We start from the raw sequence: 24543 nt of genomic DNA on the forward strand, positions 1-24543 counted from the left end.
TGAGCAATTGTGTTCCATCTTGAAGTGGTTAGATAAATGGTGAGTTGGAAGACCCTTCTTAATATTACGCAAATGTTCTGATATCCGGATTTTAAGTGGTCTGGTGGTACGTCCAATATAAAAAAGCCCACAAGAACATTCAACTAGGTACACCACATTTGCAGTGTTACATGTAATTAGGTCTTTAATTCTCATCTTACTTCCATTCACTTCTACTTCATTATATTTCGATTGTTTATCTGGGACATTTCTACATCCAATACAAAGTCCACATCTGTGGAAACCCTTCATGCGCACTAATTGTCTTGTTGGAACTGACAATGTGCTTTTTACAAGATGTGTTTTAAAATTTTTCGATCTTCTATATATAAAAAGTGGTTTTTCAGGGATTATACCTCTTAGGATTGGGTCCCTTTGTAGTAGGTGCCAATGCTTATATACAAGTTTTTCAAATTGCTTGTGTTGGGCATCGTAGTTGGTAATAAGGGCCCATTTTTGTTTGTCCTTACTGTTTCCTTTCCCATTGTCGGTCTTCTTCTTTTTTGGTTCAATTAGCTGTAATCTTTCCTTTTCCGTGATCTCTTCCTTTATTCTTTCCAGATCTTCCAAATTATACCCCTTTTCTACAAAGTCCTTCTTCATCATATTCATTTGTTCTTGGCATACTTCATCTTTGCTACAATTTCTCTTCACCTGGAGAAATTGACTTCTTGGAACACTTCTCAGCCATTGAGTATGATGTTGACTGTCCATCGGTATAAAGGTATTAACATCTGTGGGTTTTCTGAAAGTCTTCGTCTGAATGGTATCATTTTCTATATAAATGGTCAAATCCAGAAAATTAATTTGTTCACGAATGTGTGTGAGAGTGAATCTAATATTCATCTCATTAGTATTCAAGTTAATGAAGAATTCTTCCAGGTTTTCTTCCGTCCCGTTCCACATAATTATAACGTCATCAATATATCTGTACCATTTCATTAGACTTGTGCCCCAAGCTATGCCACCATAAACATGTTTTTCCTCCCAATAACTCATAAAGAGGTTGGCATAGCTTGGGGCAAATTTAGTACCCATAGCTGTACCATTTCATTGTATGTAGAAGTCGCCATTGAAAAGAAAATAATTATTTTCCAAAATAAATCTAATTGCCTCCAAAGTAAAAGATTTTCTTGCTAAAGGTAAATTAGTTTTATCCAAGGCCCAAGATATGGCTTCTAACCCTTTATCATGGATTATACATGTATAGAGGGATACTAATGAGATGAATATTAGATTCACTCTCACACACAGTCGAGACGTTATAATTATGTGGAACGGGACGGAAGAAAACCTGGAAGAATTCTTCATTAACTTGAATACTAATGAGATGAATATTAGATTCACTCTCACACACAGTCATGAACAAATTAATTTTCTGGATTTGACCATTTATATAGAAAATGATACCATTCAGACGAAGACTTTCAGAAAACCCACAGATGTTAATACCTTTATACCGATGGACAGTCAACATCATACTCAATGGCTGAGAAGTGTTCCAAGAAGTCAATTTCTCCAGGTGAAGAGAAATTGTAGCAAAAATGAAGTATGCCAAGAACAAATGAATATGATGAAGAAGGACTTTGTGGAAAAGGGGTATAATTTGGAAGATCTGGAAAGAATAAAGGAAGAGATCACGGAAAAGGAAAGATCACAGCTAATTGAACCAAAAAAGAAGAAGACCGACAATGGGAAAGGAAACAGTAAGGACAAACAAAAATGGGCCCTTATTACCAACTACGATGCCCAACACAAGCAATTTGAAAAACTTGTACAAAAGCATTGGCACCTACTACAAAGGGACTCAATCCTAAGAGGTATAATCCCTGAAAAAACACTTTTTATATATAGAAGATCGAAAAATTTGAAAACACATCTTGTAAAAAGCACACTGTCAGTTCCAACAAGACAATTAGTGCGCACGAAGGGTTTCCACAGATGTGGACTTTGTATTGGATGTAGAAATGTCCCAGATAAACAATCGAAATATAATGAAGTAGAAGTGAATGGAAGTAAGATGAGAATTAAAGACCTAATTACATGTAACACTGCAAATGTGGTGTACCTAGTTGAATGTTCTTGTGGGCTTTTTTATATTGGACGTACCACCAGACCACTTAAAATCCGGATATCGGAACATTTGCGTAATATTAAGAAGGGTCTTCCAACTCACCATTTACCTAACCACTTCAAGATGGAACACAATCGAAGATTTATGGGAGTTCAACACATTAAAACTTCATCAAGAGATAAAAATATAGCAAGAAAACTTGGGAAATCAGAGATGAGAACCATTTTTAACCTAAAAACCCTGTACCCCAAGGACCTGAATCAGGATTTCGAACTAAAGTGGTTTCTATAACTCTTATCCTGTTTATTCAGGAATATATGTGGATGCATACTTCACTTGTAGAAGACAATTGTTGATTTATTACTAAGTTTTGGCACCTCTTCGGAATTACTTACCTTCTTTGTATGAGATTCCAAACCCACATATTCTTTGAATGTGGGACTGTCTGTTGTTTAAATGTAGATTATTTATCCACTTCTAACATTTATGTTTAATAAGGAGTTTATATTTATCTTAATTTCTATAATAATATCCAGTTAATATTTATCATATTCCAACAGAGCTATTGATCTAATTATAAAGATTTTATCATTGATACTTTTTATTATCTATACTAATTGTCGTATTTATATAGACCCGTCTGTCTGTTTTAATGTATTTTTCAGAGATTAGATTATTAATTGTTTTTTTCATCTGATAGGAATTACTACCACAATAAGGTTCTATATTGTCCGTTTATTTCCAAAACCTAAGACTTGTCATTTATATCCAGTAATTCGAAGACTACATTTCCCAGGTTCCTTGCTGGTTTAGTATATTTGATATGAGTCCTACAGTTTCCATAAAAAAGAGAAACTACATCTTCCAAGCACCTTTGCGATTATCCGGTATTTCCGCTTCCGGTTTCTGTGTAGAGATCGTGAGTGAAATCTATGGACTCTTACAGCACTTCACGAAGGTCTTACATTTTCCACAAGCAAGAGAGACTACATATCCCAAGCACCCCTGCGATCATCCGGACCTTTCCGCTTCCGGTTTCTGTGTAAAGATCGGTAAAGTCGAATTCATAGACTTTTTCTGTACTTCCCAGAACTCAGACTAATGGGAGTTTAGCGATGGGAACAGAGAAGGGATGGGAGACCAGCTAGATTATTTTACTGCTATATTTCGGGGATTGAGACCCACAGATTAGAACCGGAAGTGACGATGGTATGACGCAACACCGGAGGAGTATATTATGAGTAACCTGGCTTGAAACCTCCACACCTTGATAAAGAGACTATTCTCGAAACGCGTTGGTTCTGGAGGAGCACAGGAAGGAGGACTCTGCACAGTGGTATTTTGAGGTATGTGTTTATTTTATTTTTTGTGCATGGAGCGAACCTAGGATTTTTTTTACCAGCTCTATCACACTTACCTCATTATACACTGGTGCAGACTCCGATTCACGACCTGGATATTTCTATTTTTATATTTTGCTGACCGCATGTTTTATACATTTTTTAATGAAGATGTGAAAATAAATGTACACTTTCTGAAAAAAAAGAATTTTTTTTTTTAAATCTTGGTATTCTGTAATATGAGATAAAGAAACCCAGATGCACCTACCAACCCCGTGCCACATGTGAGTACGGGTACGCATCAACATTTTCTACCACGTACCATACCATTCCTACTGTCCACATTTTACTCAAGGAATAGGGGAGAAATTGCCATATTCACCCAGGAAAGAAACCTCTATGAGTTGATTATCACCCATGTTTGTGTAAGTTAGGTGTGTACCTAATAATTTAGAAGGGTACCTATGGAGATAGAATGCCGTCATTAAGAAAGAACTCTAAAGATACCCATACGAGTAAGACCTAACACGATTTACCCGTAAGTCAGGTGTGTCTTCGACTATTTGCCTAAGTGTGCAGTCATAACTAGTGAGAGGAGGAGATGCTGTTGCTGTACATTAACCCCAATGGAGATGTTTATGATTTGTTCGACAGTCATCATGTCGACAAGGTCATAATGGCGACATACATCATGCAGACAGTGACGAAATGTCGACATATCATCCCTGGTGGCCCAGCAGTGACTTAGCTGCTCCTGGTGGCTGCAGCAGGCACCTTCTGGGTCCCAGTGGTCATGTGACTGTGGGTCATACCTCCAATACTCTCCAGCGTTTGGATGAGTGTTTCTCCCCTAATCCTAATCCCTAACCCTCCCTCTAGTGCCTAATCCTAACCCCTCCCTATAGCCTAACCTTCCCACCGGCTGCCTTACCCTAATGTTGACATTCTGAAAATGTTGACATTTCACCTGTTGACATTCTGAGAATATTAACACATTTCCTGTTGACATTTTTAGCATTATGAATGTCAAAATTGTTATTGCTGACCTTTTGACTACATCCCCTCTGCATTATAAGGGTCTCCTATATATGTATAACCAATACTTTGAGAGGTACAAAATGTTTGAGTAATGTAGGTTCTATCCCTTTGGATGTAAGTTGGTAGATGAAGGTTGAGTGAATGGAGGAACAAATTATTTATCACTACAGCGACCTGAAAACATATAGAGATCTTCTAAATGAATATTCAACCAAGTACATTTTATTTAAGATTTTCACTGTAATTTCACAGGCATTTCAATCACCAGGTAAAAATCATGGATTTTCCAAAGGTGAAAAGTTACAGTATCAAAAGAAAGATGTGCACAGTATCAAAATATATATGTAAAATAAGATACAATAGCAGAGTCAGTTATAAAACACTTTATAAACAAAGAAAGCATACAAATAATTTTAAATAATCATACTTCAATGTGCAAGAGCTGACATGACAAAAATGCAATGATATTCTTGCTTAAGTGTGCCAGTTACAACAAGAAACAAAGGGGTAGATTTACTAAGACACAGGTTGTCAAAGCCGCCAATCATTGACAGCTTTGTTTTAAAATGGCAAAAAGGTATATATGTTAAGCAACCCTGATTGCTGCTTTAAAACAAATGAGGATACATACAACTCAGCTTCTAAATAGAAACGTGGTTTTCCATAAAGTACAAGCTTGAGTTTAGCCAGCACATCAGGCATAGAACCTCCAACTTGCAGATGTCGAAGCTGCATATGTTTGAAGACACTATAGAACAGTGATGGGGAACATGATACAATTTGGGTGCTGCAAGAGCTCCCACTGTAGCGGTTGGACAGACCCTAGCTTAGCCAGAAAGGACTGAGGACACGTCTGGATTTAGTAACAATGCAGCCGCGGGAGGGAAGGGGACTGAGTAGGGAGAGAGCGGGGTTAGGGTGGTAAAGCGGGCAGAGTGGGTCAGGGGTAGTTGGAATAGCGGGTGGATTAGGTGACCTGGCATATACCAAGTCCCTTTACTAGTCTGCAATAACATATCTGTATGCATTTAAATAAGCATTACAAACTATAACAAACAAGTATGACAAAGAGCTGGAAGGAGCAGACAATTGCAAGTGAAGGCTTGAAGGGCCGCCTTATTCCTAAAGGTGCCCACACACATAGCGATATTTTACCCTATCTGGCCGATTCCGAAGCATTGGAACAACAGATTGTGTAAAATATGGCCAAAATCGTGAGTAAATCGTGAGTCCCCACTCATGATCACGATGCGATGCGCGTCCCCGCTGGTCGCACATCGCATCTTCAGATCTGCCGTGCAATAGGGCAGATCTGACAATCTAGGAGGCGATGCACTGTGACTGCAGGAGAGATCGTATGAAGATTGGAGACCAAATCATGTGCAGATCATGTGCAGAGCTGCCGGGGAGAGTTTCAAGGGAAATCGTACACAAATCGTACACATCGGCTGATCGTGTGCAGATCGCCATGTGTGTGGCCAGCATCCAATGTGCACAATTGGCAATGCCATAACCTACCCCCACTAAATGAATAAGAGATCTTAATTGCCATGTCTACATACAATTATCCTGTACTCTGCTGATGGGTTATAGTTAGGGGTGTGCACCGGCCACTTTTCGTGTTTTATGTTTTGGTTTTGGATCTGGATCTTTCTTCGTGTTTTGGATCTGGATTGGTTTTGCCAAAACCACCCTTCTGTGTTTTGGGTTCTGGGTTTTGTGTTTTGGATCTGTATTTTTTTTTTAAAAAGCATAAAAACAGCTAAAATCACAGAATTTGTGTGTTTTTCTGCTCCTATGCTATTATTAACCTCAATAACCTTAATTTCCACTCATTTCCAGTCTATTCTGAACACCTCACACCTCACAATAGTGTTTTTATATCCAAAAGGTTGCACCGAGGTAGCTGGATGACTATGCTAAGAGATACGAGTGGGCGGCACAAACACGTGGTCCATCTAGGAGTGACACTGCAGTGGCAGACAGGATGGCAGTTTGAAAAACTAGGCCCCAAACATACATAATTCAAAGAAAAAAAAGAGGTGCAAGATGGAATTGTCCTTGGGCCCTCCCACCCACCCTTATGTTGTATAAACAGGACATGCACACTTTAACAAACCAAACATTTCAGCGCCAGGGTCTGCCACACGACTGTGGCTGAAATGATTGGTTCGTTTGGGCACCCACAAAACAAGCTGGCAATTAATCTGTCCCTGCACAAACTGGCTCTACGGAGGCAAGATGTCATCCTCATCCTCCCCATCCACTGATTCCTCACCCTCTTCAGTGTTGTGTACATCCTCATTCTCACAGAGTATTAATTTGTCCCCGCTGGAATCCACCACCACAGGTCCCTCTGTACGTTCTGGAGGCTGGTCTCCCTGGAAGAGTTGATAATTCATTTTATGAACATCATCTTCTCCACATTTTGTGGAAGCAACCTTATATGCCTTTCGCTGACAAAGGCCCTCATTCAGAGCCACTCGCTAGCGGCAGTACGCTCGTTCCGAGCGATGTTCGCACATCTGCGCATGCGTACAGATCGTTATACGCATGCGCGAACCAGTCAGTGCGGCCGAAATTCATGTGCTCGCAATATAGCGAATGCCTGCTATTTTGAGTGACAGAATGAGGCGTATGTGGGTGGTAACAGGGGAAGGTGCTTGAAAATGGGGAGTGGAGATCCGATCGCAGGCGTGCTTAAAGGTCAAAACGGGCGTTTTAAGGGAGTGCATAATTAATACAGCAGCGTCATTGACCACGTCACTTGGTTTTTTTTAACTCAGAACTACTCGCAAAAAAACGGTTGAAAAAACCAACCACAAGAATAGCGAGCAGTTCATACGCTGTTCGATGTACTCGATTAATCTAATAAATAGCGGACATGACGTATTGTGCGAGCGGCCAGGGGGCGTTTTTAACAAATAAACGAGCGTATGTTTTGCTCGCTCATTCAGACTTAGAGGTGTGAACAGACTGCAATTTGCGAACGGATCATTTGAATAGCCACCCCTTGTTTTTGAACGAACGACCGCAAATAGCGAACGGCTCTGAATCAGGCCCAAGGTTCCCGGCTGCACTAAACACTCTTTCGGAGTACACACTGGAGGGGGGGCAACTCAGGTAAAATAGAGCCAGTTTGTACAGGGACCTCCAAATTGCTTCTTTTTCCTGCCAGTACAGGTACGGACTGTCTGACATGCCTACTTGGATGCTGTCACCGATGTAATCCTTTAACAGACAGACGCACGCTTGTCGCTGCTGCTTTAAGGATGCAGGTGCGGCTACAGCCCACACATTTCACAAAGACAGAAAAAAAAAGAAGAATATTTTTATTGTTTGTGGACCGCACTTTGAGGGTTACACCACCCTTTAACAGACAGACGCACGCTTGTCGCTGCTGCTTTGTGGATGCAAGTGCAGCTACAGCCCACACAATTCACAAAGACAGAAAAAAAAGAATAATTTTTTTATTGTTTGTGGAGCGCACTTTGAGGGTTACACCACCCTTTAACAGACAGACGCACGCTTGTCGCTGCTGCTTTAAGGATGCAAGTGCGGCTACAGCCCACACATTTTACAAAGAGAAAAAAAAGAAGAATTTTTTTATTGTTTGTGGAGCGCACTTTGAGGGTTACACCACCCTTTAACAGACAGACGCACGCTTGTCGCTGCTGCTTTAAGGATGCAGGTGCGGCTACAGCCCACACATTTCACAAAGAGAAAAAAAAGAAGAATTTTTTTATTGTTTGTGGAGCGCACTTTGAGGGTTACACCAGCCTTTAACAGACAGACGCACGCTTGTCGCTGCTGCTTTGAGGATGCAGGTGGAATCTAGACGGGATTTGGAACCGGGGACACACTACCTCCATCAATTGTCTAAATCCCACTGCACTAGTAGCGGATACCGGATGCACGTCTAACACCAACATAGCAGTCAAGGCCTCAGTTATACGTTTTGCTTCAGGATGACTGCTGTCGTACTTCATCCTCATCGCTAGGGACTGTTGGAGGGTCAATTGTTTAGTAAAAGTAGTGGTGTTCCTACTTCCTCTCTGGGATGATAAACAACTCCCAGCAGCAGCAACAGCACTAGGAGGAAGTGGTTCTTGATCTTTCCCTATTTTATTTTTATCGGAGAAAGTTTGGTCCTCCATTTATGTTATATTGATATATACGTGCGGCTAAGGCGCACACAAACACAGAAAATATTTTTTTATTTTTGCTGGAGAGTAGTGCACTTTGTGGGTTACACCACCCTTTAAGAAATGAGCCAGCCGGCTCTTTACTTATGGGACACAGGCGCACGCTTGGCGCTGCTCCTTTGTTGATGCACGTGCAGCCACAGTGCACACAATTCACAAACACAGAAAATATTTTTTTATTTGGTTTGGAGTGTACTTTGGGGGTTACAGCACCCTTTAACGGTCAAGCCAGCTGGCCCTTTACTTATGACACAGGCGCACGCTTGGCACTACTTTGTTGATGCACGTGCGGCTACTGCGCACACAATTCACAAACACAGAAAATATTTTTTTATTTGGTTTGGAGTGTACTTTGGGGGTTACAGCACCCTTTAACAGTCAAGCCAGCTGGCCCTTTACTTATGACACAGGCGCACGCTTGGCACTACTTTGTTGATGCACGTGCAGCCACAGTGCACACAATTCACAAACACAGAAAATATTTTTTTATTTGGTTTGGAGTGTACTTTGGGGGTTACAGCACCCTTTAACGGTCAAGCCAGCCGGCCCTTATCTTATGACACAGGCGCACGCTTGGCACTACTTTGTTGATGCACGTGCGGCTACTGCGCACACATTTCACAAACACAGAAAATATTTTTTTATTTGGTTTGGAGTGTACTTTGGGGGTTACAGCACCCTTTAACAGTCAAGCCAGCTGGCCCTTTACTTATGACACAGGCGCACGCTAGGCACTACTTTGTTGATGCACGTGCGGCTACTGCGCACACAATTCACAAACACAGAAAAAATATTTTGTTATTTGGTTTGGAGTGTACTTTGGGGGTAACAGCACCCTTTAACGGTCAAGCCAGCCGGCCCTTTACTTATGACACAGGCGCACGCTTGGCACTACTTGGTTGATGCACTTGCGGCTACTGCGCACACAATTCACAAACACAGAAAAAATATTTTGTTATTTGGTTTGAAGTGTACTTTGGGGGTTACAGCACCCTTTAACGGTCAAGCCAGCCGGCCCTTTACTTATGACACAGGCGCACGCTTGGCACTACTTTGTTGATGCACGTGCGGCTACTGCGTACACAATTCACAAACACAGAAAATATATATTTTTTGGTTTGGACTGGAGTGTACTTTGGGCGTTACAGCACCCTTTAACGGTGAAGCCAGCCGGCCCTTTACTTATGACACAGGCGCACGCTTGGCACTACTTTGTTGATGCACGTGCGGCTACTGCGCACACAATTCACAAACACAGAAAAAATATTATTTTTTTAGCACTTGGGGGGAGCACCCCTGATGGACAGAGCACCCCCTGGACAACACTACAGCACCCCTTTAGGACTGGGACACTGCACAGGACTTTGGAGTGGACACAGCCCCTATGGAGAACTGACTGCACAACACAGTCCAGCCAGCCCCTATGGACTTTGAAGTAGTGGACACAGCCCCTATTAACAACAGCAGCACAGCACAACACAGCCAGCCCCTATGGACTTTGAAGTAGTGGACAACAGCAGCACAGCGCAACACAGCACAGCACAACACTACTCTGCACTACACTACACTACACAGCCCAGCCAGCCCTAACTCCCACCCTCCCTCTTCACTGTCCACAGCCGAGTGAGAAAATGGCGCCGACGCGGGTACCTTATATAGAATCCAAAACCCGCGAGACCCGGAAGGCGGGACGATGACGTTTTGCCTCGATTTCAGATCCGAGTCAGGCGGGAAAAGTCGAGCCTGACTCGGATCTGACTCGGATCGGGGGGGCTCGGGGGGGTTCGGATTTCAGAAATCCGAACCCGCTCACCCCTAGTTATAGTTAGCTTATCTATAGTTATTAATGTCGACAAACAGAAGGGTGAGAGAGATATGTAGAACCTCACATGCAGGAGTGCTAGAACTGCACTGTATAGTACTGTAACTGGCTCTGCTTTACCATCATGTTTAGGCTTCTAAAGCTGACAATGTTACGATGCTTTACTGTACATGGCATTCCTACCATGTCAGCATGTCGGGTTTGACATACCGCTGTCAACCTTCTGCTTGTCGACATTCTGTCAATCAGCCATACTGTACCAATCCCCTGCTGAGGTATTGAACTATAATGAAGTACAGTAACGTAAAGGCGCCTTCCATTGTACAAACCATTACAAAAATTCAAGTATATCTGAAAAATGATTATATTTGTTGCATTATTATAGCTTAAGTAAGCAAAAATAATTCTGCAGGTGTGGCTTTTAAAAATAACCTGCAATGTAAACACTTTGGAATATATACTTTGAATATATTGAGAGCTATATTTACCTCTTAAAGGAGGACCTTTCAGTTGAAGACAGAGAAAATAAAGCAAAATCAGATTAAGGGCTAAATTTACTATGCAGTGCTTTTCAAAGCCACAACATCTTTAGCATTACCGCCCACTGGATTTAATGGGGCAATTCATTGTCATTATAAAACCAATTTTATTGCCCCAGTTATATGTAGCGCCTATCAACTAAATACAGTAGATTGTGCATATTTTTTAAGCTGAGCAGATATGTGAATAGGATATCATTTCCATACACGTGGCATGTATTAGTTTTGCAGCCTGAAGCAACAGATAATAAAAAAGGTGCAGTTTCTTCTTGAACACTCGCAGCCAATGTTATTTAAAGAATATTATATGTATGAACTTGTAGTAAGTATAAAAAGCAGTGGTTACTTAGGCAAGCCCAAAACATGTATATACATTGGAAGGCAACCGCTTAATATTTCCAAGGAAAAATATATTATTACTTTACTCTTATTTGTAAAGCGTTGTTAAAAAATGAAACACTATATATATATATATATATATAAATATAAAAGGCTAACGCTGCGCCTCACCTCTATGGGGGAAGTTGAAGTGTGTTGCATGCCCGCGGCCACTCGATCGTGCCCGACGAAGCAATTCAATTGGTGCTCCATTACGGCGTGCGCTGCCGCCAGCACTGACATTTCTACTCGCAGCCCCCCGAGCTGGCCAGCAGAATGTCCGAAAAGTGACCCCTCTCAAACTGGACTTTTCGTGTCCGCAACAATGTTCAGGCTAACGCAGCTCACCTTTATGGGGGGAATTCAAGTGTGTTGTGCCGGTGGCCACGAGATGTCACCCACTGGAGCAATTCAATTGTTCCTTCGTTCGTTTGCTCACAGCCGACGGCGCTAGCATTTCGACTCGCAGCCCCCCGAGCTGCCGAGCAGAAATGACTGAAAAGTGACCCCTCTCAAATGGGACTTTTTTGCGGGTGCGGCAATGTCTGTCATTTTGACGGGCTGCTAACTAGTCTTCATATAAAAAAAAAATCTTGTACAGTACATTGACAAGAAACAGAAGGTAAATACGGCTCTGCGCAAATGAGTTTACAACAGACCAGTAGATTTATATGGTGGTGTAATAACAATGTTAGCTGTTGTTTAGGAAAGTGCGTGGCTACGACAAGGCAGAAGCATTATCAGTCACCAATATACAAGCAGCAATAGGTGACTGGCATTTCTGTGTGGTCACTGGTGGCGTGGTATCTATGGAATGTAGAAATTTCAAGACAGTCAACTGCTGGCAACTATGATCTTCATCCACCATTTATATTAAATCCATATTCACGCTGCTATAGAAAGGCTTTTGTTCTTGTGCTGAATGTTTCCTCCTGTCATCATCCACCATCGGGTTTGCGATGAGACCCTTGTGGTAGGGTCTCGTGGCTGCAAGCCCCAGAGAGCTTTCGGGTCTAACAGAGCCGGAAGGTCTCCACTGACATCACTTGTGATGTCAGTGGGGCTGCCCCCAAACGGCAGGCGTTCTCATGGGAACGCCTCCGTTTGGGCAGCCACCCCCCTGGCCCGCCCACCAAAGGGGGCGAGCTGTCACTCAATATCGACAGCTCGCCCCCCTTTGCTGCGAGACCCGGAGCGACGGAGTGCCCATCGCTAGCCGGGTCTCGCACATGCACACGACGGAGCCGGCTCCGTCGTGCGCATGCGCTGTGGGCCACCATCGACCCGGTTGCGAGCGCTCAGTGCTTGCGACCGGGTCTGAATCAGGCCCTTAGTGTGGTGGGGCCGGCACATGACGGCATAGAGCATAGATTTTCAGATGTTAGCCATTGCAGCCTATAGGCTACAGTCTGCAGAGTTTACAGGGAGAGGAAAACATAGGATCCCTCCCCAATACTCTGCACTTGCACGTGTGCGGTTAGCAGTCTGCCCATGCACAGAACCAGGCTGGGGTCCCAAAGTATTTAGCAAAGAAGACACTCAAAAGAGACTTTAAAATAAATCATGTTATGGAAAATAAATTTTGGCCTATGAGTTTTAGGATCGTGTTCCTGATTATGTCATAGTTAGTGAGAGTTTCAGGAACTGCTTGTTTCTGCTGAAATATAGCACTGTTTCTAACACACTGCAGGGATAGGCTCCTATCAAAGCCCTTGTCCCTGTATGTGATTATTAATACATCCTGGTGGCAGAGGCGTATCTATAATCGGTGCAGGGTGTGCGGGGAACACGGGCCCCTGGGTCCAGGGAGGCCCCGCACCGCACACCCTGCACCCATAATATTACTTACCTCTCCGGAGTCCCACATCGGCGCGGGGGTCCGGTGCTATAAAACAACTGGAAAATGGCCGCTTTTACCCGCTGTTTGCGCATGTGCAGTTCAGGGAAAATGGCCACCGTGGCCATTTTCCCGGTGACCTATGCATTAATTATAGACTCTGGGCACACTCTAGTGCCCAGAGTCTATAACTCCGGCACTGGCCGCGCACATCTCAGTGTGCTGCCTGCCGTCGGGCAGAGAGGAGGGGGCCCGTTTCAGAGACTGCACACGGGCCCCCTCCTCTCTAGAAACGCCCCTGTCTGGTGGTATTTATCTCCACTTATTGCGGCAATAAGAGATTAGAAAATACTTTTTCATGTGGGAGAGTTATATATCAACTCTGTCTTTGAACATGAGACATAAAAGAAAATCACATCTTGGTACAGTACTTGCTATGCTTTGTGGGTTGAGTGGTGTGTGGGGGCTTTGGTGTCTCTTGGTCTGGGAGAGAGAATTTAGAATAATTTTTTTTCTCTTTTCCTGCTTTTCTTTTCTTCAAGTTATATCTACCATTATTAGTGCTATCACACAACATCTAGGTACTTCTTTTTTTTTTAGAATATGGAACAATGATTTACAGTTTACAGTTTGTATTATCCAAGGCACTGTTTATCACAATTGTATTGTCTAATTCATTTTCAATTCTTTGTAAAGAATACTTTCATTTGTAACAATTACTATTACTATGTATATTGTGTACAACTGTTTGTACAACGCTACAATAAAAAAACTATTTACAAAAAAAAAAGAAATTAAGAAATTATAATTATCGTGTCTCGAACCTGATAATACATATGCCCCTGTATCTCAGGAGAACAACAGTGCCTGACTCCAACAATCATTCCATTATCAAAATCATTTAGATCATTTTTCTCCACCTTTATGGTCTTTGGTCTGAACAACTGAACCACTTGACCATGTCTCCATGTTTATTTCAGTTACTGCCACATGATTGGCTGAATAGATAGCTGCAGTAGAGTAAGTTTACAGATGTATCTATTAAAAGTGTCCATTAAGCATATGTACAGTATATTGGTGTAACGTTTCTCAATGCCTGAGGGATTAGATAGAAGAAGAAAGTTGGATATAACTAAACTAAGTTTTTGAAGATTTGTCCTTAGACATTTTGGCCTATGGAAAGGTCATTGATTTTTAATTACAAAGACGTGCACACCTCATTATGGGCCTTGATTGTGAGTTGAATGGGCCTCTGTGCACAGATGCAAATGGCGAGTTCTTGCATATAGCACATGCACAGATGCAAATGTACACATTTTTGTTTATCTCCATGCTATTCTTAGTCATATGAAAATGAGCCAGATCTGTGTCTCTGTGAAATTTGCCATTTTGGGGCTGTACCTGGACGGCAACAATGCAAGCACACAGAGCCACCCTACCTTGTGAAAGTGTCAAGAGACTTTTGTGAATGTATATCAAAAGCCCTGGCCATTCTGCGCACGGGGAAGTAAAGCCTGTTTCTGGTGGATCTCTTGCACCTACAGTAGCAAGAGTCTGTTGCAAGTGCCGATATTAATGATAACAGTTGCGGCAGCTGGCGAAAAAAATCAGTGGGTAGCACTGGTTTCCTCTTCCTGATGCACAAACTCCTGCATTAACCCTTTGGAGAGACCAATCAGTATTTACAGACTCAAGGCCTGATTCTGATTCACAATGGCAATATTTATGCAGATCGAGCGATTGTGTGCCATTGCGAATGTATGAATGACGCACTGCGCACGTGCAGCGATTGTATTGTGTTCACGCTCACACAGAGGTTTCACTCACAAAAGTGAGTGACAGGTCAGGTAGCCAGCGTTTGGGGAGGTAACAAGGGTGACTAGGCAAACATAGGCCTGTCGAGACCCTTTGAACGCTGTTTCATGGTGTACATAACTTAGCCATTGTGACCTCCTTCACAGCATTAGAGCTCTCTGTGTGTCAGGAGAGCTGCAGTGTTTGAGGCAGGTCAGACTTGACTTAGAAGCTGCGTGGCTGCCCGATCTACGTCGATGTTACCAAGGTTTATGCTGTTGTATATCATTGGACAGATATGAGAAGGCAGAAGTGGACGACCCTGTGCTTGGCTAAGTTTTGGACGGGATTAGCATATTTTAGCTATTGGAATCCATAAGGGTTGCATTTGCAAGGCAAAGACGGCAAAGGCTACCAAGGCTGCCTGCAACTACATCCACTTTTCATGCAAATCAGAATCAATCCCAATATGTGTACTTTATATCAGCTACACAGCAGCTCTCAGTAGTAATCTACCATTTTTATGGGAAGGAGGCCCAGGTTTGCGATGAGGGATCCAATTGGCCCCCTCTGCACTGCATACCCTGTGGCTATGAGCATGCATGAACTCACATGCACAGCTGCCTGGATCAACAGTGGTAAGTTTAACTGCTGCTTCAGTAGCAGTGTTAGAGATTGTGAGGACAGCTGCTTTTCTGAGAATCTGTCCCTGCACCGGAGCAATTATGAATTGCCCTTGTAGTTAAGTATCCAATGCCGCAACTTGCAGGCAAGTTGCATACTTAATTATTGAAGGCCATCCAGCCCACAATTATAAATAGACCCCTAAGCAACAAGGTCATTAGAATAAATTTCTGTATGCAGTTATTGTTCAGAAAGGCAGATTTTCACAACTTTCCAATAAAGTATATTTGATATATTATTACTGTACTTTAAAAATAGTATTTTCAGCAGTCCAATAAACCATATAGATCATGCAGCTTCCAGTTTCCTCACCAGCATGGACTGATAGATTGCATAAAAATATGCTGCTAATACCAATTCTCAAACTGCTACATTGCATATTTGAATGCAGGTTTATCCCAAAAGATTATCAATGTGTTTTTGTTGCTTAAACAGATAATCATTTCCCTACAACAGGTTTGTGCTCAGACACAGCACAACATAAAAATACTAGCAATCTTCCAGTGGAATCTGTATAGAGTATATGAGGAACTGAACACTGCAAATCAAAGGGAGTAATTAAATAAAAAAAAAGAAAATGGCTTAAACTAGCAATGAATAAACTGAATAATGACAATTATGAGATATAGAAATATAAGGTGGATGTGTTACTATACTGAGATGACTTGTTGAAGGTTATTGGAACAGACATATCAGAAGTGAATAACCAAGGATGGGATAAGTAAGCTGTTTTTATTAAGAAAACCATACCAAATGAGACATGTCAAATTAAAGGACATATAGGAGCATATAAATGGAAGACTAAAGACAATAGTGCAATTCTGTTCAATGGCACCTGACACAGGGCCTGATTCACTACTGATTGCAACTGCGAATGCAATAGCGATAGTCTCACTGCGAAGATATGCTAATCCACTGTGATCACTATGCCATCGCAGAACAATATAAAGATGCCCACTTTACCTTACACACATCACTAATGTTTAGCAAGACTGCAAAACCATTGGTACTATCGAGTATCATCGCAGTCTCACGCACACTTACACAAGCTCTGACCTTACTCAGGAATTGCTAACTTCATTGCACGCTATGAGTACTCAAGCTGCGTACGGCATCACAGTGGACAATTTATGCACACGCCAGCATTCAAACGCACTGGCACGTCTGCGTTTCGCCGACCACTCCCCCGTCACCACCGCCAAACGATTTTTCCTGTCAATCACTCTGCGATGGGTGTGCGTAGTCACTGTGATCGCAGTCCCAGTGGCTGGTTCGCGCACACACACTGAGATGCATATGCAGAACACAACAATCGGCCAGATGCGTGCGAAATCGCAGTTGCGATCGGTAATAAATCAGGCCCACAGTGCACTGATTAATGCCTATGAAATAAGTCCTGAAGTGGAATTAGCACTAGACTTGTTGAAAACTGGTTTATAGATGAACATCATCAGTATCATGTAAGAATGCCCCTTCCCACCACTGTTCCACTTCTCTGGTTACAAATATTGATACAATGAGAATGCATTTAACTCTGCATTCTCGTATTTGCTTGTGCCCATTTAATGAACATACAAAAGGGCATATGTTCAACTCTTGATCAGCTCCTATGTGAGCAGCCTGTCAGTGGCTATCAGGGGACACAAAGTTGGTAACTGCAGAGGAAAATATTTCTCTCCCTTGTACCACCTATAGTTCACATGCAGACACTATAGTGATGTGCTTTTCACTATGTGCATTCTCCTGCAGTACCTCCAAGAGTAACGCAAGTCACTTCGTCACTGCTGACCCTATCTTATGATAGAGACTCCAGTCTTTGATATAGCACTTTTATGGAAACAATACCACCAACATTAGCTGCACTTGTATTCACAAAACAATGGAATAAAAGTAAAATGTAAAGGTTTACCTTTCCCGAAATCTGCTTTGTGAAGGATTCCACTAGATCTTCAACTCCATAGTCTGTAAGGATTGAAGAGTTGTACAGGAAGTTGCTATAGTCATATTCTTTTCCCATAATATTAAAGCTGTCTGGCATCAGTGGATGCCAATGATATAATTGATTGAACTCAACAGCGATCCGGTTACGATACTGAAATTGTACCCCAAACAGTAATTCTGGATCAAATTTCAATTTTAAGAAATATCCACTGAGATGTTGAACGTAGTCTTCTATTACAATCTTTATGGTTTCACCTGCATACAGAGAAACAAATATATAATACAAAATGTTAATTATGGAAAGCCCCTTTCAGCCTCTGGTTCCAATGCACAATTTGCTGCAATGTTGGTTGCTCTGTTCCTATAATAAACTTAACGTATATCTATGCCAGTACACAGTATGGTTGAACCAATGTACATTTTTGGATGCTTTGGGTCAGTTCCTCCTAGATTGGCTTCACAATGACAAAACTGTAAACCGGGACAAATCTATATGTTGATATGCCTCTACATTACTGAAATGATATGTATTCTTGCCAAGAAGCGAGATGATAAAACGTTTTTACAATTAATTTTATCTGTTTATACTTCTGGCTTTGCCCTCAAATTTCATTACACATGCCTTAGAGGCTTCCTGTTCTAGAGGAAAAGCCACGAGGGTATATGCATATTGTACTTATGCCACTCTGTTGGGATGTAGTCACAAGATTGACAGTCACCACATCAACAGTGAAGATGTAGGCCGCAAAATGCAAAATGCCAATAAGGTTAACAACATGCAAAGTAGCATCTTTACAGTTGTAATGCAGATCCAGTCAACAGAGTGTAAGTATCACGTTAACCTTGTCAGCATGGCGGCACCTGGGATCGACATAGCCACAGTAGAAATAGTGATTATAGATCCCTCATACCTTTGTGGTCTAAAACGTTGCTGTTTCTGCAAATATACCTGTATTTTTGGAACTGATGATCTTGGAGTGCCGTTCTTTTCCGGTTTACTACGGGATATGGATAAATATTTATGCTGGAGTCCCCACTTTCCCAAGTACTTATATTAATACATACATATATAGTATATACACATTAGTTATAATGGGCTTTGTCACATTTTGCACTGGATTTAATTTAAATTTATTCCCACTAATCAACACACAGTATTTGATAATGTACTACGAACAAATTAATCCAACCAATTATCAAGCAGAGAAAAGCTGGGTTGGCTTCATTGGGTGTCCTGGTTTCTGCCACCACGGTGGTCCAATGGTGTAGCCACATCATGTAATGCAGCAGTAAAGTATCTCATTCTATTGGCTGTTGTGTAATCCAATATAATTATGCAATCATGGGGAATGGGAGCAGCCACATAGGAGCGATTGGCATTACCAGCAGGCCTGGCTGTGGTGAGAAGAGCATCGGAGGAATATGAAGGAGGAATATGAAGAAGAGGAGGGGTGTGACAGAGCGAAATAAAATGTGGTGGCAATACCATGATGACAGGAGCAGAAGCAGGCGCCTCGCTGTTCCAGGCCAATTAGGAAGAGGATAATAGAAGGTGTCTCTGGGGCTGAGAGGGGAATGATATAAAAGTGTCAGTGACACAATAGGATATGACTAAGCAATCCTTTACTCCTCATATAAAAGAGCTAATTAGTAATAGTGGGAATTTGTTCTGAAAACCATCACAGCCTCAAATATAGTGAGTCATAACTCTTAGGGGCATATTTATGAATATTATTTTTACTAAAATAATGTGTAAAACTATGTTTTTACACCCTTTTCACAATAGTTAAGTCCAGATAAAATAATAAAAATAAAATACATGGGAGCCTCATTTTTACAGGAGGCTCCCATATTTATTCATATTAAAATTTATTCAAATTTAATTGACTCATATAAGTCTATTACCCTATATGGGAGCCTTTGTCAATAGGAGACTCCCATATAGACAAGGCTATGGAAAGTCTGCCCCTGGCTGCACCGCACCCTGGAAGGAACAGAATAACAAGCAGGGGAAGAAAGCAGCAGAAGCAAATAAAGAAGAACCCAGTTAAAGGAAATAAAAGAGACGAGAGAGAGAGAGAAAAGCAGAGAAAAAGAGTAAAAAAGAAATCCAGGTAAATGTATTGTAAAGAGTCATGTCAAGAGGACATATTTGTAGGATGGCCCAAATTTCTAAATTGCGGGGGGACGCCAAACACCCTAGCACTGGCCCTGACTGAGATGCTGTGAAGTCCAGGCCGGCATCTCAGTTTACAGTACCAATCAGAGGACCGGGTCACAGAGCAGAGGCAAAGCCATCAGACTACCAGATCACTGAGGAGCTCACCGATCACTGGTAACTGGTGCAGGTGTGTTAGCTTAGTGGAAACAAATAAAACCATAAATATAATTTAAAACATTATAAAATGTCGACATGGTTACTGTCGACCATCTGACCAGATACCCATGCGCACAGCATCTACACAGATGGGGAAGAGCTTAGGGTCAACCCGGCATCGCCAGGAGTATTGGGCATGCCCCCAGTGTGATGGTAACAGCATGCCACAAGACTACGCCCCCTTTCCACAAGGCCACGGCACGCTAGGGGTCTCTATTTTAGACTCCCATATGTTGGGAAGTATGAATTGCTGCCAATAGCTAACAGAAGTGAAATATGTCAAAATCAAATCATGCTGGCAGCCAGAGAGTATATAAAACAGACTAGAGCTGTTACTCTTACTAGACTGGATGGCAACACAAGAGGTAAAACACATTAAAATCATCCCCTACCATATTAAGGGGTGGGCGATTTGTCTTTTCTCTGTGTCTCCGTACTGGCTCAGAAATGATGCTGAGGCGGCCGGGCACACGCACTGCCAGGGATCCGGTCAATACAGAGACAGTCGGGATGTCGGAGCTTAGAATGCCGGCGCCGGAATCCCGACACCTGTCAGAAACCCAGCGTTGGCATCCCGACGGTAAGTACTGGGGTTAGGGTTAGGCACTAAGGAGGGAGGGTTAGGTTTATGGTGTGGGGAGGGGAGGCTTGGTTTGGGAACTAGGTGGGGAGGTTAGGTTTAGGCATCGGGGAGGGAGGGGGATGGTTAGGATACTGACCGACAATTCGGTATTCTAACCCTGTCGGGATGTCAGCGTCAGGATTCGGAGTGCCGGTATCCCGTAACCAACCCCACTGCCAGGTCCAGACATTTCACTGAGCTACAGGGATAAACTGGTTTGTGATCATTAGCAGAAGCGTTGTACAGTAGCTGCTGGAGAAAAGGTTAGGGCTAATAAGCAGGTTGAACTGGTGGATGTAAATAAAATAAAAATACCTTTGTATACCAGCATAGAAATATGGACAGACTAAATGCAAAAAGAAAGATGTAAATGCAACACTGAGGCACACTAATACAGAGAATATAAAAAAGACGAAAAATAATATAGACACAATTACATATAGAAATGGGGGCGGGCAAAAGAGAGAGCAATAGGGGAAAGGAGGGGCAAAGAGAGACAGATAAGATTGGGGAATGTGAGAGATCAGAGGAAAAGAGAAGGGGTGATGTACTAAGCCTTGGAGAGTGATAAAGTGCCAACCAATTAGCTCCTAACTGTCAATTTACAGGCTGTTGTCTGAAAAATAACAGGAGTTGATTGGTTGGTACTTTATCACTCTACACTTTATCACTCTCCAAGGCTTGGTACATCTCCCCCAGAGAAGACAGGGAGATTGGGGGGGGGGGACGTTGAGAGAAAAATATGGGAGGGGAGAGAGAAAGATAAGGGAAATAGGGCAGAGAGATAGGAGGTTGGGGGGAAAGTGAGAGGTGAGAAACAGCAATGACGGGTACATCATCTAACTACCCGGCGAATAACGGCTCCAAACTACCATTAAACATATTGTGACACGGTCACTGGTATAGTGCTGGAAGGTCGCTATATTTCTCCTAGATTCCTAACCTGTGTTCTAAAAACCCCAGGAAAATGTCTGTGTTGTTAACAGCTTTGTGGACTTTTTGACAAAGCTGGAAAAGGATTCCTGGGGTTTATGAATGGAGAGAGAGGGCAGGCTCCATTCATCAGGTCCAGTCCGGATTTTGGGTCTTTTTACCTCAGAGGAGGCTAATTAGGGCTCACAGCTGTGTATGTGTGTTTTAAGGCTGACAGGCTGATTGTTTGGGAGACACACTACCTGGGGAAATTAGAGTTTATGGTGTCTCTATGAGAGAAAACATGTTGCTGAAACCAAGTGAACTATGCCTCTTAAAAACTTTTTTTATTAGTGAGCTAGGAACTTTCTGTGTTTAGTTAGTGCTGGACGGCAAGGTGTTTACTTTTGTTATTTTTTGTTTTGCTTTATAATAAAACTGGCCGAGGTCAGTTGCACATGACCAATGGACTTTGTGTTATCTCTCAGCTGCTGCGCATTGCCATCTACCCCAGGAGATGGTACCGATTCCCCGACCCTGTTACAATATGTGTATATATATATATATATATATATATACATACATCATATACACACACACATATATGTATATGTGCAAAGTTATATATATAAAATGTGACTATGTCCTCATGTCTGTTTCTTCTCCTGGACAGGAAACCTCTGAGTCACGTTTAAAGAAATTTGAGGGCAAAGCAGGAAGTGTAAAAAGATAAATTGTAAAAACTTTTTGCCATATAGAAAATAACAATACTACATATATTTCAGTAATGCTAAAGCATGTCAACATATGTAAACCTTCACACAGATATAAAAAAGGGGCCTATCCATTAGCAGATGTTTTTCTGAACGATGAAAGACAAAAGATATCTATTGAAAATTCCGGTGGCTGTGCTGAAAGATATCTGTCATGTACATGACAGATTTTTGCAAAAGATGAACGATATTGCACGATATCATTCAGGGAGTGGATTTTTTTCTCTACAGTGCTTTGTAGCTGCTGTTAATATCGTTCATCATTTACCGCATATAAACTGCCAGATATTTCTAATATCTATAATGTATGGGAGCAGGGGCATTTCTAGAGAGGAGGGGGCCCGTGTGCAGTCTCCGACACGGGCCCCCTCCTCTCCGCCCGGCGGCCGGCAGCGCACTGAGCTGTACGCGGCCAGCCCCGGAGTTATAGACTCTGGGCACTAGAGTGTGCCCAGAGTCTATAATGAATGCACAGGTCACCGGGAAAATGGCAACGGCAGCCATTTTCCCTGTACTGCGCATGCGCAAACGACGGGAAAATGGCCGCCGGGGCCATTTTCCCTTTGTATGACAGCGCCGGATCCCCGCGCCGACGTGGAACTCCCCGCACCCATTATAGATACGCCCCTGTATGGGAGCAAATGACAGTCAATCATATGGTTATAAACACTGAAAAAAGGACAAAAAAAATATGTTCAACTTCGTTAAATTTGGGTGTTTTAACCAATTTGTCTGAATAACTATTTTTGGCTATTTTACAGTGTTTGTGAGCAAATGGACGATTGTCAGTTGCTCCCATACATTACCAGGTTTTCATTCCAACCAGCCAGATTGGACAGATATCTGACAGAAAATTGTATAGTGGATGCCCAGCTTTACTCTAAAAAAAGCAAAATGTTGTTTCTGCACTGTTCCACAAAACTAACTGCTCTGTATAAAATGCTCTCCACCCACCCTCATCTCCCCTCCCCATTTCTTTCCCTTGGCCTGTGCGAAACTGTTGCAGAGGCCACCATCCTGCTCCACAAATCTATGCCCTTTGGCAAAATTCTAAGTACACTTGTGCATATTGAGCCAAATGGCAGGACCTAAGTTGATTGTGCATTGTAATTCCAGATGTTTTGTTCTCCACAATGGATCTCCACTCTGTGTGGTCGGTAATTCATTGTAAGGGTATTGAACAAAATATGCAAGTCGTTAAGTTTATAACGGCTACAAATATTTAAGGAATTTCTGCTGCAGTTATTTAAAATATGGTTTTGAGACTAGACCACTAAACACAAAGTTGCGTTATATAAATTAAGATAATACTTCCTTTAACAGATGTGTGTGTATAAATATATATATATATATATATATATATATATATATATATATATATATATTAGAGATGTGCGCTGAACCCCGTGTTTTGGTTTTGGAACCGGATTCATCTTCGTGTTGAAACTGCTAAAATTGTGTAATTTTGACCTGTTAGCATGCAATCCAATACCCGAGTTCAGTTTTTAAATCCGAGTTCAGAGCCATGGGAAGATCCGAACAGGACTCAACTTGATTCGATGCGGTACCCCAAAGTGATTCCGAACTCTGACTCGGTTTGACTCGGAACCCCTAAATTCGGTTGTTATCGGTTCTCTCTATCTGGACCCGCACATCTCTAATATATATAATGACAAATAAAAATTCTGTCACAGTATTCAACTTCTATTACAATGTGACTTGCAAGATGCTTATTCAAAACCGGTTTCTTTTTTTTTCGGTTTAAGAACGTTACTTACTGTATGTGATCAGATCAGAACAATTGTAGTTGCTTACCAATGAGAATAAGTCTGGTCGTTTGAAATATCTGTTCATCACCCCAAGTGGGATGCTCCTTTTTTAAAATGTCACACACCCGATTATGTTCACGAAGCCAAATAGTTGCATACATCATCAATCCTGGGAGAAGACCAAACACCTCCTGCCCCATAGCAAACTGCTTTTCCTTGGGTACACTGCTTGGGTAGATCATGTGAACTGGAGCATCGACCACTGTTGGTGGATACATATCTCCATTTATTATCTGAAGTACAAACAGACCCATGAAGAACGTATTGTTTTAGCTATATGTTAGACATGAAACCAATGCAAACATTGCTAAAATGTAACCAATGTTACCAAAAACACTG

At 42.1% G+C, this 24543-nt stretch overlaps 1 protein-coding gene across 1 annotated transcript in view; it reads right to left on the bottom strand.

Annotated features, from left to right (window-relative positions):
* PTGS1 (prostaglandin-endoperoxide synthase 1) overlaps positions 1–24543 on the bottom strand; it is a 126330-nt gene that overhangs the window by 13605 nt on the left and 88182 nt on the right. Inside the window, exons 8-9 of the mRNA XM_088466614.1 lie at positions 24191–24437; positions 17660–17946 (exon numbers count right to left, since the gene is read on the bottom strand). Coding sequence (XP_088322740.1) covers positions 17660–17946; positions 24191–24437 — 534 coding nt within the window. The remainder of the gene's footprint in view (positions 1–17659; positions 17947–24190; positions 24438–24543) is intronic.

The sequence above is a fragment of the Taudactylus pleione genome, unplaced genomic scaffold (assembly GCF_031769625.1).
Source record: "Taudactylus pleione unplaced genomic scaffold, aTauple2 ptg000009l, whole genome shotgun sequence".
NCBI lineage: Eukaryota > Metazoa > Chordata > Amphibia > Anura > Myobatrachidae > Taudactylus > Taudactylus pleione.